The following is a 16,401-nucleotide window of genomic DNA, read 5'->3' on the forward strand; positions in this document are numbered from 1 at the left end:
CATCCCCTGCCAGGGAACTAACCCACTTGATGCAGCAGACCTCTCCTCTCTCTGCCGCTGTTACCCTTAGCAGTATATTTCAGTAGATCCACCTTTTCTGTTCCCCATTCTGTCTCTGGTGAATCCTCTCACCCTCCATACCTCTGGCCTACACCCCAGGTCTTATATGCATAGAATAAAAATAAATCTTAAAAAAAATTATAAATATGTGAGCTAGCCAAAATTTTTTTTAAGACTTATTTTTTATTTATTTATGCATACAAGAACTGGGGTATAGGCCAGAGGTGTGGAATGGGAGCGGGTGAGGATTCACCAGAGACAATGGGGAGCAGAACAGGTGGATCTACTGAAATACACTGCTGAGCGGAGCAGCGGGTAAGTCAGGCCTCAGACGAGGTCTGCTGCCCCATGTGGATTAACTCCCTGGCCGGGGATCGAACTCTGGCAGCAGTGGCTGGTGATAGCTTGATAGTGCTGAGACTTAACCCCCGCACCACCAGGGAGGCCCTAGCCAAAATAATTTTGAATTACAAGAGGGCCTCCCCGGTGGCGCAGCAGTTGAGCGCTGGGTTGCGAAGCTGCCCGCGGCCTCTGCGGTGCCGGTTCGATCCCCGGCTGCTCCTCGGCCACCAGAGGAGGGTCCCACATAGCGCGCAGACCTCTCCTGCCGCCCGCTGCTCCCCTCAGCAGTGTACTTCAGTCCTTCTGCCTGCTCTGCTCCCCGCTCTGGCTCTGGTGAATTCTCTCACCCTCCCGCGCTTCTGACTGTACCCAGTGCATGCATAAACAAAAACAAACAAACAAATAAATAAATAAAACATGCCTCTATAAAAAAAAAATAATTTTGAATTACAAGAATAAAAGAGAGTGTGGAGGAGTAGGAGAAGTGGGTGGGTAGCTTATTCTATAGGATCATGACTATAATACCAGTATAGGAATGCATAGACACATTATTGGAAATAAAGATTCATATTTCTATGTAAGAATATAGTGAAATGTTGTTCATTAAATGGTGTTTGGACAGTCTCCTGATCACTTGGGGAAAAACAAAGTTAGAGCTTTATCACTCCCTATGCCAAAACATCTAAGAAAATAAAACTACCCAGAGAAAATTGTGTTGATAATGATGTTGATAATGGGGAATGCCTTTTTAAGCATAAACCAAAAGATAGTATATCAAAAGAAAGAAACATTGAAAACATGATCACATTTTTAAAAAGGAAAAGGTGTTTGAATATCTGACAAACAGAAATGACTTTCCAGAAGTATGAGTACTGGGCAAATAACCACTTTAGGAGTCGTCAGCGCTCCACTTCCCTAATTTCTCCTCAGTCACCATTCATGCTTTCATCCAACAAATGTTTGCCTAATATGTACAAAGAACCATTGTGGGCACTGGGGAAATATTGGTAGTAATCAATAAAATGGAGAAGATCTCTGTTCTCATGGAATTTAGTGGTGGGAAAGATAACTAATCTAATTAATACAAAACTTTTAAAATGGAGAATTTCTTAACAGAAACGAAACAGACAAAAGGGATACAAAGTGCCCTGTTGGAAAGGGCTTTGCAATTTAAATAATGGCATCTAAGCACAAATCTGAAGGAAATGAGAAAGTGAGCCATGTGGGTATCTGAGAGGAATAACATTCCAGGCAGAGGGAACAATGAAAGCAAAGCCTATGAGGCAGGAGAATGCTGTGCGTGTTTTGTGAGGAGCATATAGGCTGTAGCTGAAGGTGATTGAGCAGGTGGTGAGTAGCAGTAGATGAGACTAGTGAGAACAGTCTAGATCATTACAGGGCCTTTTAAAAGCAGATAATTCTTTGTGGTGACTGTCACGTACATTGTCACGTGCTTCACAGAATCCCTATCCTGTACTCAGTAGATGTAGAACTCCCCAGTTGTGGCAATTGAAAGTTCATCCAGACATTGCCAAATTTTCTAGATTTGGGGGACAAAATTGCTCCAATTGAGAGCCATTTATTTGCTAAATGGCTGTAGATCTCTTTGGACAAAGCTTAGAGGAAGAGTTTGGTGTGTTACTTGCAGTTATGATGCAATCTTTCCTCAAGGGAACTCAATCAAGAGGCTATGAGTCTGAGAATTGACTAGACCTGGAAACTAGACTTCCACTTGTGATGCTTCAAGTTGGTTTTTGGCCATCAGATTTAGACATCTTTTTGTTAAGTAGATTAAACTGCCCATCTATTTCATTGCGAGGAACATCATGATCAATTCGCCCTTGCCAAAGATCCCTGAAGGCCAAAGCATTCTGATTCCTGGTACGTCCTTGCTGCCCTTATCTTTGGGGTTAAGTGCTGCCACTTGTCCTCTACTACTTTGGTATGTCATCATCCTCAGTGAAATCAGGATGCCCATCTCATTGGTGACATTCCCATAGCCATGCTTGACCTACAAAAGAGAGCAGCCATGTAGCTTTCCAAGGATGTGAGTGCTCCCTTTCCCAATACATTGTCTTCTGGGCCTTTGCAAAGAATATAGTTAGATAGTAGGTGTACATTTGTAGAGGATAATTTTTTTTTTAAATCTTTAATAAAGATTTATTTATGTATACAAGAACTGGGGCATAAGCCAGAGGTGGAGGGGAGGGGAGAGGTGAGAGGATTCACCAGGGAGAGTGGGGAGCAGAAGAGATAGATGTACTGAAATACACTGCTGAGGGGAGCAGTGGGCAAGACAGGAAAGATCTGCTGTGCCATGTGGGTAGCTTCCTAGCCAGGGATCGAACTCATGCTGCAATAGCTTGCTAAGCGCTGTCTTTAACCACTGTACCATCAGGGAGGCCCGAGGATAAATCTTTTCCCCCTAAGCCTTTCTATTTCATCTCCTACATAATGCCACCAAAACTCTAGTATCTTAAATTCATTAAACATCCATTGTTAGTCTAATTTTGATTTGCATTTTCCTGAAGATTATTAGCTATTGTCAAGTGTAAGTTTTAGTCAACTGTTACAGTAAACTGTTAATGCTACCTCCAGCTGCACAAGCTAACACATTAAACTCAGACTCTTAGTAAGTTCATCCAAATCAATGAATTCTAACCTCCTTGAGTCTTTCCCCTTGCATCTGTTTTCATACACATGCCCCAGATTGTTGTCTTTATATATTAGTAAAATCTTGGCATTTTTTGGTTTGTAAGCTTTTTCTTAGTTTTCAGTATGTACCTGTCTCTTTCTGAGATTTGGTGCTAGTTGTCAATCTAGTGGCAACAGAGTTGGTTATGATTGATCTTGAGGAGAATGAACATAGTCCTGCATGGTATTTGCTGCACATAAGGATAGCAAGGATTTGCAGGCGAAGGACGGCACTCTATTTACATAAAAGAGGGTAAGTTACTTCCAGTGGAGGTTGAAGTTGTTTTCTTATTCCAGTGCACCCACATATTCTCATTCCAGATTTCAGGGTCCCATTTTTTTTCAATCGTTGCTCTTACTTCCCATGAGAAACTTAGATTGTGAATTCATCTGATGTTGTAATTCATATATTTGTACAATTAATTTTGTGCATTTTATTTTCAGTGACTTCAACCTGTGGTTAGCAAGATTTTTTTTTTTTAAAGATTTATTTATTTATACAAGAACCTGGGTACAGGCCAGATGTGCGGGACGGTGAGAGGATTCACCAGAAACAGAGCAGGGAACAGAACAGGCAGACTGAAGAAATACACTGCTGAGGGAGCAGTGGGCGAGAGAGGAGAGGTCTGCTGTGCCATATGGGTATCTCGCCGGCCGACTGGGATTGAACCCGCACTGCAGAGACTGTGGACAGCCTCACAGCACTGCACTCAGCTGCCTGTGACATCACAGCTGCTTAATTGGTTAGCAGGATTTAAGAGTTTTGTATGCTGTCATGGAAACACTTTGTTTTTCAGCTGTGATTTGATCTGAAAATTAATGGGCTGAACTTGTTATTTTCTTCTGCAATTGCTCAGGAGCACTTAGAGAACCCATCCCATATAATAGACCATGTAGTAGTCTTTACTGCACTAGTAGTCAGATGCAACAGCCACTTGAGATCCCAAGGCACTTTTGTAAGGTGGTGTTTAACCATAATCAACCACAAGTGATAGTTTGTTTGAGGGATGCCAGTGCTTCCTAGGGATCACTAATATCCTGTTTTCCTTCCTGAATCTACACTTGTCAGTAGAAGCAAAATTCAGATTTTTGTTGTTTCATTGTATAAATCACAGTCTTATGTAAGTTATGTGCTGAAATTTTCAAATTTCTGGGAAAGGATTAAGCAGCATCAAAGTATCATTGGGTTCACATGATATTTTCGCTATATGACTGCTTCTGTAGAATGGATTAGTATTGTAAAGTGTGGGTCAGCTGTATTTATTGTCACTGTTGCCAGTGTCAATCCTTTGTCAGGGATTAGAAGCCACACTGCACTTCAAGTAGGGAAGGTTTAATAAAAAGAATGATTAACCAATAACCGAATTAACCCTAAGCAGGAAAGAGAACTCCAAAGTATAGAGACCATCAAGCAGAGGGAGTAGTCACTACTTCTAGGTCTGTTGTAGAGTAGCAAGATGAAACAAATTTGGAAGATGCCTCCCATTTCCCATTTTCAAAGCTGAGATTCAGATTTTGTTGGACAGGGTATGTTTACTGGATCCAGAACACATTTAAGATGTTGCAGATTCCTGCTGGCAAAAAGAAAATCACCCTCTGGGGTCTGAAAAAAGTCACCAGGAATCTCCTGGCTAAGAAGCCAGGGGCATTGACATAATTCTCTGGAGTATCTCTTGCCTATAAGAGTGCTTCTGAAACTTTCTGGATAACTACCTTCTAGGGTGCTGACAGAACTTGCCAGGAGGCTACCCATAGGGTTGTGTGTATGAGTCACTGAGACTTGGTGGGAAGATAGTGCCTGGGGAGAGGGCTATTGGATGTCTTGCATGCTATTATCTATTACTGGAAGAAGGTGACTTTAGCACAGTGTAGTGCCATCTGCTGACAAAGGTTAATACGGTGCCAGCTGGCAAAGGAGAAATGTTCAGTTGCCAGCTCCATTATCACAAAGTGGATTTGGAGTTGAGAGGCAATACATTTCTAACTGGTACACTTACATATTTACATTTCTGGTAGTGTTCATTCCTTTGGGTACAATGTGATCTAGAAGAGATGTCATTTTTCTTCCACCTGAAGAACTCATTTTTATATTGTATTTTTTAAAGCTTTATTTATTCATGCATACAAGAACTGGGGTACAGGCTGGAGGTGTGGACGGGTTAGATGATTCACCGGAGACAGAGTGGGGGGCAGAACAGGCAGATTGACTGAAATGTGCTGCTGAGGGGAACAGCAGGGGAGACCGGAGAGGTCTGTTGAGCTATGTGGGTAGCTCACTGGCCAGGGATTGAACTCGTGCTGCAGTGCCTGTGGATTGCTTCATAGGTTGTGTCTCAACCCCTTGTGCCACCAGGGAGGCCCTGAAGGACTCACTTTTAATAGTTCTTGACAGGGTGATCTACTGGTGATGAATTCTTTCAGCTTTTGTACATCTAGAAGACACTTTTATATTTTTCCTTTCAAAAAAATAAAGTCATGGGAAATATATATATAACTTAAAATTAACCATCTTAACATTTTTAAGTGCACAGTTTAGTAGTAATTAGTACATTTATAATGATGTTGAACTACCACCATCATTAATCTCCCTAGCTCTTTTCATCTCATAAAACGAAAACTCCATACTCATTCAACAGTAATTTTTCCTTCCTCCCTTGCCCCAGACCTTGGCAACCACTATTGTGCTTTCTGTCTCTGTTTTACTTAATATAATATCCTTAGAGTTCATCATTGTTTTATCGTGTGTCAAAATTCCTTTCCCTCTGAATGCCAAGTACTACTTCATTATATGTGTATATTATGTTTTGCTTATCTATTCTTCTGCTGATGGACAATTGAGTTGCTTTCAGGTTTTAGCCATGACTAAAGGTGGATAATGTTGCTCTGAACATGAGTGTACAAGTACGTATTCAGGATCCCGTTTCTTTGTTTGGAGTATATATCCCGAAGTGAAATTGCTGGATCAGATGGTAATTTTTCTATTTTTAATTTTTTGAGTAACTACTGTTTCCCAAAGCAGTAATACTTTTTTGTATTCCCACTAGCAAGCAATGCACGATAGTTTCAATTGCTTCACATCCCACCAACCTTTACTTTTACATTTTTTTATAGTACCCATCTTAATGGGTGTGAGGTAGAATGCCATTGTAATTTGATTTGCGTTTCCCTAATGATTAGTGATGTTGAGTATCTTTTTTATGTGTTTATTGGTCATTTGTTTTCTTCTGTGGCGAAATATCTATTCAAGTCCTTTTGCCCATTTTTGAAATAGGGTGTTTTGTTGCTTTTTGGGATGGGTGAGTTTAGGAGTTTTCTGTATATTCTGAATATACAGTAATCTTATATAAGATATAAGATTTTAAAATAAAAAAAGATTTTAAAATATTTTAGTCTATTCTATAAATTACCTTTTTATTTATTTATTTATTTTTTAAAAAGATTTATTTAGTTATTTTTACAAGCACTGGGTACAGTCAGAAGCGTGGGAGGGTGAGAGAATTCACCAGAGCCAGGTGGAGAGCAGAGCAGGCAGAATGACAAAGTACACTGCTGAGGAGAGCAGTAGGTGGCAGGAGAGGTCTGCGTGCCATGTGGGACCCTCGCCCAGAGGCCGGGGATTGAACCGGCGCTGCAGAGGCTGCAGGCAGCTTCGCAACCCAGCACTCAACCGCTGCGCCACCGGGGAGCCCCTATAAATTACCTTTTTAATCTGATGATAATGTCTTTTGATACCCTTGTTAAATGGTTATGAAGTTTTGTTTCTTTTGTTGCCTGTGTATTTTGATGCCGCATCCAAGAATGCATTGCCAAATCCAATTTCATGAAACTTTTGCCTTATTTCCTTCTAAGTATTTTATAGTTTAGGTCTTATATTTTAGGCTTTAGATCCATTTTGAGTTAGTTTTTATCCTGTGTCAAAATTCCTTTCCCTTTGGATGCTGATGGTGTGAGAGAACTCCATTCTTTTGTACGTTGTGTCAAGTTTTTCCAGCACCTTTTGTTGAAAAGACCATCTTTTTCACTGAATGGTCTTGGTACTCTTGTCAAAAATTATTTGACCCTACATGTGAAGGTTTCCTTCTGAGCTCTCTATTCCATTGATCTGTATGTCTGTCTTTGTTCCAGCACATATTCCTTTAACTGTTGTAGCTAGGTGATTGGTTTTAAAATCAGAAAGTAAGAGTCTTCCAGTTTTGTTACTCCTTTTCAGGACTGTTTTGAATGTTTTGGGTCTCTTAAGATTCTGTGTGAATTTCAGGATGGGTTATTCTAGTTTGGCGAAAAATGTGATTGGCATTTTAGTAGTGAATGCATTGAATCTGTAGATTGCTTTGGGGTATTTACATTTTAACAATATTAAGTATTACAATAATCCATGGATGTGGGAGGTAGCTCCATTAATTTATATGTCTTTAAATTTTCCTTTAGAAATATTTTGTAGTTTTCATTCCAGGTTAAGTTAATTTCTAGATTTGTATTATTTTTTGATGTTGTTATAAATGGAATTGTCTTTGTAAGTTCCTTTTCATATTGTTCGTTGTTAGTATTTAGAAATGCAGTAGGTTTTGAGTTTTGACTTTACTGAATTCATTTATTTTAACAGTGCTTTTTGTGGAATCTTTAGAGTTTTCCACATAAAACATCGTATCTATGAGCAGAGGAAATTTTACGTCTTCTTTTCCAATTTGATTGTCTTTGTTTTCTTTTTTCTTGTCTAATTGCTCTAAGACTTATATAACATAAACTTCCTTGTCCTGTTCTTGATCTTAGAGGAAGAACTTTCTGTCTTCCACCATTGAGCATATTTGCTGTGACTTTTCATATATGGTCTTCATTATATTGAGATAGTGTCCTATTCCTGGTTTGTTCGGTGTTTTCGTTATGAAAGGACATTGTATTTGTCCAGTACTTTTCTGTATCAGTTGGGATAAGTATGTATTCCCCTCCTCCCTCCTGTATTCTGTTACTATGGTTTGTTACATTGATCTGTTTTCATATGTTGAACTGTCCTTGCATTCTAGGAATAAATCCTGTTTGGTCTTGGTTTATGATCCTTTTAATACGTTTTTTAAAACTTCTGTAGTTTTCTAAAAGAATCTTATTTTGGATTTGGTCTTATGGTACTGACGGCCTCATAGAATGAGTGAGGAAGAGATCCCTTCTCTTCAAATTTTTGAAACAGTTTGAGTAGGAGTCTTTTTTTTTTTTTAAGATTTATTTATTTATGCATACTAGGACAGAGGTGCGGGAGGTGAGAGGATTCACCAGAGATGGAGGGGGGAACAGAATAGGTGGATTGACTGAAATACACTGCTGAGGGGAGCAGTGGGCAAAACAGAGAGGTCTGCTGTGCCACATGTGGGCCAGCTCCCTGGCCGGGATTGAATTCAGGCCTTCGCAGTGATAGCACTGAGACTCAACTTCTAGGCCTTCAGGGAGACCCCCTCTTTTTCTGGTTTTTAGCCTCCTACTTATTTGTATCTTTACATCTAACATGAGTCTCTTCTAGACAGCATATACTTGGATCATTTGTTTTTATCAATTCTGCTGACCTATGTTGATTGGCAAGCTTAAGACATTTATATTATTTTTTTAAAGATTTATTTATTTATACATACAGGAGCTGGAGTATAGCACTTTCTTTAACACCCTGTGCCACCAGGGAGGCCCTATTGGTAATTTTTTAAAGTGAGACCCCAGTAACACTTCTGAGGTCAGTGAATATGTCCTTTGTTTTTCTAGGCTCTTTTTTATGTCTTTTGCATGTAGTATGTCTTTGTGCTTTAAAAAAAAAAAAAAGATTTATTTATTTATGCATACAAGACCTGGGGTATAGGCCAGAGGAGTGAGAGGATTCACCAGAGACAGAGTGTGGAGCAGAACAGGCAGATTGACTGAAATACACTGCTGAGGGGAGCAGCAGGTGAGCCAGGCGGGCTCTGCTGTGCCATGTGGGTAGCTCCTTGGCTGGGGATCGAACTCATGCTGCAGTGGCTGCAGATAGCTTCATAGGTTGTGTCTTAACCTTTTGGGCCACCAAGGAGGCCCTGTTGGTGCTTTCTTAATGTACAATTAAAAATGTATATACTGCTGGTATGTGGAGTTTCTATAAACATAAAATAGGTAAAGTTTATGAATAGGTTTGTTAAAATTCTCTGTCTTCATTTTTTTTTTCCTCCTTGTTCCTCAACTACTGGTGGAGCTATAAATCTAAATCATAATTGGAGATTTTGTTTATCACTTTAGTTCTGTGTTTTGCTTCATGTATTTTGAAATTGTATTATTAGTTAACATACTTTTAGAGTTATCTATTGATCATTACTAATGGCTGTTTTTGTAATAGGCTTTTAAATCTGCTTTATCTGACATTAATGTAGATACATCAAGATTGTTATGTTTATGTAATTGCATCTTACCTTGTTCTCTACTAGGATGCTTTTAAATTTTTGTGTTTGTTTCCTTTGGAGTTAATGTAGTTACTTATTTGGAAGGGTGTACTCTCAATTTTGTTATATTTTTCATTTATCCCATTCACTCTTTGTTCCTCTTATTATAGTTTAGTCGTTCCATTTGAGTGTTTAAGTGGTTTCAGCTTGCAAGGTCATTTTTTATGTTCATACATGATACTGCAAAATGAGTACTGGCTGACAAAAAACATGCTTTACATAACTAATTTGTTATACCTTTCAACTTGATAAAAAGGGTTATAAATCAGTATGTTTGTAGTGTAAGTAAGGAATTTTTGAATGGAAATATTAATAGGGAAAGACTTGCCATTACTATGGCAGGGGAGGGAGTGTGAGGGAATAGGATTGGAAATTGAATGTGGAGTGGTCTGTTGTAAGCATAAAATTTATTTGAAGCCTCTGTTTAATCTTTGATTATTGAAAATTTTAAAGTATACTCTAGAATGTGTTAAGTTTTTCATGTGAGCAAAATTTAAATTACTTATCAGTAAACATTTGTTGAGCTTCTTTTATATGTTAAGCAATGTTGTAGGTGCTAAATTTACAGCAGTATGGAACAGATAAAAATCTCTTCACCCTACTTTAAGAAATATGAACTGTAATCTTTTTGAAGTCTTGATTTTTTTTTCAGGTTCTATTGAAAGAAACTAATGAGATTGTCTTAATTTTTTCCCAAATTCTAAAGGCTTTTGTACAAAAAGTTTATTTTCACTAATTTCTACCAAATGGGGTTAAAACTCCAGGCTTGTATAACCCATTTTATTTGTCAACAGATTATCTACAAAAAGAAATGAGACATTTCATGATACAACTTTAGAAATATGTATGGGTACTGGATTCCTTACAGCATACCCAACTTTGGAATGAAATTTTTACAGTTTTTAATCATAGATAACATCTGCTGTAGTACTGCTCAGAAAGAGAGTTGTTAGCTCTACCTTGTTCAGGAAGTGGGGTATTTGTGGGTTGTTTGAAATTATGACTTGAATGAAGAGCTGAGCTTAGTCACAAAAGGTAGGTAGGTGTTTATTATTGAGTTATGACAGGAAAAACTTAACTGTTGTGCACAATGATCCAATAGCATTAAACTATCTGAAAAGTTGGGTGAGCTACAGGTCACTCATAATAGCTAGAACATTTGCTTTGGGAATGGAAATGTATTGATAACATGAAGGCAGGAAAGATGAAGTAGTAGAGGATGACAAGACCAGAAGCTTGTATATGTAGTTTATTGTGGATTGAATTTTGTTCTGATGTATTTTAACTAATCATTGCTGGTTCTTTGGAATGCTATTGATTTATTAAATGTTAAATTTTGTAGAGTCACTCTACTGAAATATATTTTTATTACTAATATGTTTTCAGCCTATCTTGGACTTTTCAAGACTATTACCTACACAACTGGTAACTGTACCCAGTGTCAACAAAAGAATTTGCTGGATGATATTGTGTCTGTTTGTAAACAAGCAAATATATTGTTTTATATAAATATGCACTTTTTAAAAAAAAGATTTATTTATTTATACAAGCACTGGGGTACAAGCCAGAGGCGTGGAAACGTGAGAGAATCCACCAGAGACAGAGCAGGGAGCAGAACAGGCAGAAGGACCAAAATACACTGCTGAGGGGAGCAGGAGAGGTCTGCCTGCACCATGTAGGAATCTCCCTGGCCAGCCAGGAATCGAACTGGCACCGCGGAGCCTGGGGACAGCCTCACAGTGCTACGCTCAACCCGTTGCACCACCGGGGAGGCCCCAAATATGCATTTTTAAAAAAATGATTGGTTTTTTTTTTTTATTACAGTAGCATTGGGTTACAACACTGTATGTGATTCACAAATAATTGGCTCCAAACTTTTCAGACTTATGTTACTATAATACTTAATTTTGAGAGGGAAGTAGAATGAGGAAGGAAAACAAGGGTTGGGTTTTGAACAACGTAGAAGAAAAACTAATCCTGGGAATTTTTGCCCCCAGAAAGAGTGCCTTCTGAATTATCAACTCCTGATGTTTTTACTAACTAGGTTTTCAAAATTTCTTCTGAATCATAATCAGTTACTAATATTTATTGTGTCCAATATAATTTTCATTTTGTTAAGTGTTTTCTATAATAAAGTTTGAGTGGTCTAAATTTCAAACATCTTTTTTCTTTTTCCTTTTCTTTTAGAATGTAGAAGTCATGATCTTTTGAGTTCAGCTTGCAGAGAAGTGTGCTATCAGTATGATTTTTTAAAAAAGATTTTAAAAATTTATTTATGCGTACAAGAGCTGGGGTGTAGGCCAGAGGTGCGGAGGGTGAGAGTATTAATCACAGAAAGAGTGCGGAGCAGAACAGGCAGATTGACTGAAATACACTGCTAAGGGGGCAAAACAGGAGAGGTCTGCTGTGCCATGTGTGTCAGCTCCCTGGCCAGCAATCGAACTTGTGCTGCAGTGGCTGCAGATACCTTGATAGCGCTGAGACTTAACCCCTTGTGCCACCAGGGAGGCCCCCAGTCTGATTCTTGTTTCTTATAGAACAGTCTTAGGAGTTAAGTTTTATAATCATTTTACAAGATGAAATGGTATGTAGTCCAAATTACCTTGGAAAAATCTCTAAAAGTCACCTATAAAGTATGAAGGTACACTCTCCTTAGTATAACTGTCTTTTTTTTTTTTCAATGCATTAAGATTTAGCACCATTTTAGGTGGGCATTGTACAAAATGTGTATTGTCGTCAAGCAGTTGGATCCTTTTAGTACAGATAAGTGCTTTCATTCTTTGGCTTGCAGTCCTATCTCCCATTCCCTTTCAGTCTGGAGCATAGCTCATTGAGTAGAGTGGTAGATAGAGTGATCTTTACTTTTTCTTCCTTTGCTTTTCTTTTTGGTGTTTATGTAGTTGAATTCAGTTAGGTTAAATGTGAATCACTCATACTATGATTACTTTTATTCCTCCTCTGTGTTCTTTTGAAATTATAAAATTTTTATTAGGATATATTGTTTTTTGACTCTTTTTGGTATTTGTTGGATCCATTCCTTTTTTTTTTTTTTTTTTTAAAGATTTATTTATTTATGCATACCAGAGCTAGAGTACAGGCCAGAGATGTGGGGAGGGAGGGGGTGGTGGTGGTTGAGAGGATTCACCAGAGACAGAGCAGGGAATAGAACAGGTAGACTGACTGAAATATACTTCTGAGGGGAGCAGCGGGCGAGACAGGAGAGGTCTGCCTCACCATGTGGGTTGCTCCCTGGCCTGCAGGAGATCGAACTCATGCTGCAGAAGCGGATTGCTTCATAGTGCGGTGCTTAACCCCTTGCGCCACCAGGGAGGCCCCTGGATCCATTCTTTCTCATATATTCATATTTTTAGTTTAGGGAGATTTTCCTCTTATTTTACTACTTTATTGTTCTTTCCTTTTGAATGTCTTTGAGATTGCTGGTAGTTCTGCTGGCTCAGTCTTCCATGTTGCCATGTTAAATATTTTTTCCATCTCTTTGACCTTGTGTTTTGTTTTTAAAATAGATTAAAAACTTTGACCTAATACATTTTTTATTTTTGTTGTTCTTTCTTATTTCTAAATATTCTCTTATAGCTCCTCTTCATGACCATCTGTTTAATATATATATTTTTAATCTGTGACCTTTTAGGTACAGCAGATACCACTTTAAAAACTTTCTAGAAGTTTCTTTTTAGTAAATTGTTTCTTCCTGGAGTGGTTCTGTTCATTGACTATGAAACTTCTTTCCCATAGTAAATTTCTTTCAGAAATCTGAGATCTTTGGTTGTCTGTTTACATTTATCAGACTATTGATTACTGTTGTGTTTCCTGTGCAGTTATCTAAGTAGCTAATGGTTTCTTTTCCCTTGAAACTTTCTCCTTTGAATGAGATACACTCCGGTTTATAGTAGGCAATCTTTATCAAGAAGCATCCTTCCTTGTGTTACTGCCTCACTAATGAGAGTGAGCAGAAGAGGTTGGAATGCTCACACTTGCCAAAGTGAGGAGACATTTAAAGATAAGGGTTAGGACCTGCTAGTGTTTCTAGCTCTTGGGAAGAGTTGCCTATGCTTTACCTTTTCCCTCATTTGTGTCTGTTTTTAAAGTCTGAAATTACCCTGTTTGGCTCTGCTCTGTCATATAGCAAGTCCTTAAATAATGTCATTCACTCAAACTTATGACATGAATGAAAAAAAACTACTTGATGAGAAAAAAATTCCCTGCCAGTGCTACTATCTGTATGGAGTTTGCAGTTCTTCCCATGTCTGCATGTTACCATGTATGCATGGGTTTTCTCTGGGTAATCTGGTTTCCTCCCACATTCCAATGATGCACACATTGGGGTAATTAGTATGTCTAAATTTCCCCTAGTCTGAGTGTGGGCATGCTTGAGTGTGCCCTACAGTGGGGGGTATCCTATCAAAGGTTGGTTCCTGTCTTGTATCCTGAACTGCTTGTATAGGCTCTGACCCCCTGAAACCTTGAACTGAAATAAGTGGGTTGGAAAGTAAATGAGTACAGATTATTATTACTTTTTGTAAGTGTTCTGGGTCTTTATTTGGAAGTTTGATGTTTGATAATAACTTTGTGACCAGAAATATGCTATAGGAACTTAAACTCTTGTTTATGTAAACTAGCCTCTGGTAAAATTGTTTCTTAATATGTGGTTTCACTTAAAGTTTTTATTTTTTATTTTTAAAAAAATATTTATACACACAAGAGCTGGGGTGCAGGCAAGAGGTGTCGGGGATGAGAGGATTCACCAGAGACAGAGTGGGAAGCAGAACAGGCAGATCTAGCGAAGTACACTGCTGAGGGGAGCAGCAGGCGAGACAGGAGAGGTTCTGATGTGCCATGTGGGGTCACCTCCCTGGCTGGGGATTGAACTTGTGCTGCAGTGGCTGGGGATAGCTTCATAGTGCTGCAGCTTAACAAACCCTTGCGCCACCAGGGAGGCCCCTCATTTAAAGGTTTTAAAGAACCTATTGGCAGTGTTAAGTGAAGACTTAACTGTAGTCGGTAGGAACTATTTCTGTAATAAGGTTTATTTCCATTTAAAGAGTAGCAGATTTCTCACTTGAGCCTAAGAGCAAAATCTATTGCAGTTGATCTGTTCAGTTTTGTTTAGCTGTTTTACATAGTTCTTAGTAAGTGTTGGCAGGTTATCAGGAATTGTCAGCTATTATTATTATTATTACATATATGTACATATATGAATTTCTCTGTTGTATAAAAGTAACTTAACAAAAACCTTTTTTTTTTAATTGCTGGGATCTATATTTTCTTCATTATTGGTTTGGGGACTTTCACCATAGAACTTTTGATCATTCTAAATTTTATCTTAGTCCTTTTCACAGTGTTTTTGTTTGTTATATATTTATAAGCTTTGGGTGAGAAATCTAAGCTCTTAGGGGAGTGGAATGATTCTAAAAGTATGATAGACTGAAAATAATGTTTATTCTTTTCTTTTTTTGCTTTTTCAGTTTGAGCAGAAAACTGGTGCAGTTTTTGATGAAATTGTAGAGAACTGTAAGTACCATTGTAGAAAAAAAATCATGTCTTTAGGTAGATAAAACAAGTCTAGATGGAGCACTTACCTATAACTGTTTAATTAAGGCTGATTAACATGCTGGTCCAAATTTAAGTTTAGATTTTAACCAAATCCTGTTAATATTTTCTGCGAGCTAATTGAATAATGACTCTTAATGTTCTTTTTTTTAAGTAAATATTTTAATCTCACAGTTATTAGTGTTGAAATATAGCCATGCTTTGTGTATGTATGAATCATATAGAAGTTTATACTTACTACTCAGTGAAGATTTTTACTTTGTGTACAGGGTCTCTTAATTGTCTCTTTAGATTCTTTCCATGTTAAATGATTTTCTTAAAAAAATCTTTGTTCCTTATAATTATAAAAGTAATACATTCAATTTCATAATGTAAAAATAAAGTAGAAAATAAAAGACTACTTCTTTACCATTCTCCAAATTAACCATTTTTAAGAGTTTAATATATATCTTTCCAGGCTTTTTTATATGAATGTGCATATATCTATATGTTGTTTGGGGATTATGTATGTGTGTAGGTATCATAATGAATACTGTTTTACCTAAATATCTGTGTCAGTGGATGTGGACCTCATATCCTTTCTGTTGGCTATTCAGCATTTTATTATATGACTGTCCTATAACTTAACCAACTTCCTGTTTATATATATATATATAAATTAATTTCAAGTTTTGACTTACAAACAATATTGAGTATATATTCCTATACTTATCTTTGTCTACTTGTTGAAATGTTGCTTTAGGATAAATTCTAAAGGTAAAATTTGAGCCAAGTATATTTGTGTGTTTTTTTTTTTTTTTTTAATGAAAGATAAGTTTTATCTAGAATTCCTGAGTCATGGGGAATATTCGTTTATGTTCTTGTTTTTTATTTTTATTTTTATAATTTTAAAAAGATTTATTTATTTATACAGGCAGTGGGTACAGTCAGAAGCGCGGGAGGGTGAGAAAATTCACCAGAGCCAGAGTGGGGAACAGAATAGGCAGATGGACTGAAATACACTGCTGAGGGGAGCAGTGGGCGCAGTAGGAGAGGTCTGCGTGCCATGTGGGACCCTCGCAGGCGGCGGGGATCCAACTGGCGCTGCAGAGGCTGCAGGCAGCTTCGTAGCCCAGCACTCAACTGCCGCGCCACCAGGGGAGGCCCAGGGTTCTTGTTTTTTAAGTTTACTTCCACCAATAGGATATGTGAGTAACATCTTTCTCTTTGGCATTAATTTGTTAGCAGTAACAGTTTTTTTAGACTACATATTCAGAAATTACAAACAACAGAAATAGACGCTAGCTAGCTT

The 16,401-nt window shown here is 37.9% G+C and overlaps 1 protein-coding gene across 6 annotated transcripts in view; it reads left to right on the top strand.

Moving 5' to 3' along the window:
* The window catches only part of ZMYM4 (zinc finger MYM-type containing 4), a 122,554-nt gene that overhangs the window by 18,474 nt on the left and 87,679 nt on the right, over window positions 1–16,401 (top strand). For all 6 annotated transcript variants that reach the window (XM_054690918.1, XM_037500117.2, XM_054690921.1 and 3 more), the window contains one exon: window positions 15,026–15,071. In XM_054690918.1, coding sequence (XP_054546893.1) covers window positions 15,026–15,071 — 46 coding nt within the window. Of the gene's footprint in view, window positions 1–15,025; window positions 15,072–16,401 lie in introns of those variants that run through there.

Source organism: Talpa occidentalis, unplaced genomic scaffold (genome assembly GCF_014898055.3).
Source record: "Talpa occidentalis isolate TD23 unplaced genomic scaffold, MPIMG_talOcc4v2.1 talOcc4.9, whole genome shotgun sequence".
Lineage (NCBI taxonomy): Eukaryota > Metazoa > Chordata > Mammalia > Eulipotyphla > Talpidae > Talpa > Talpa occidentalis.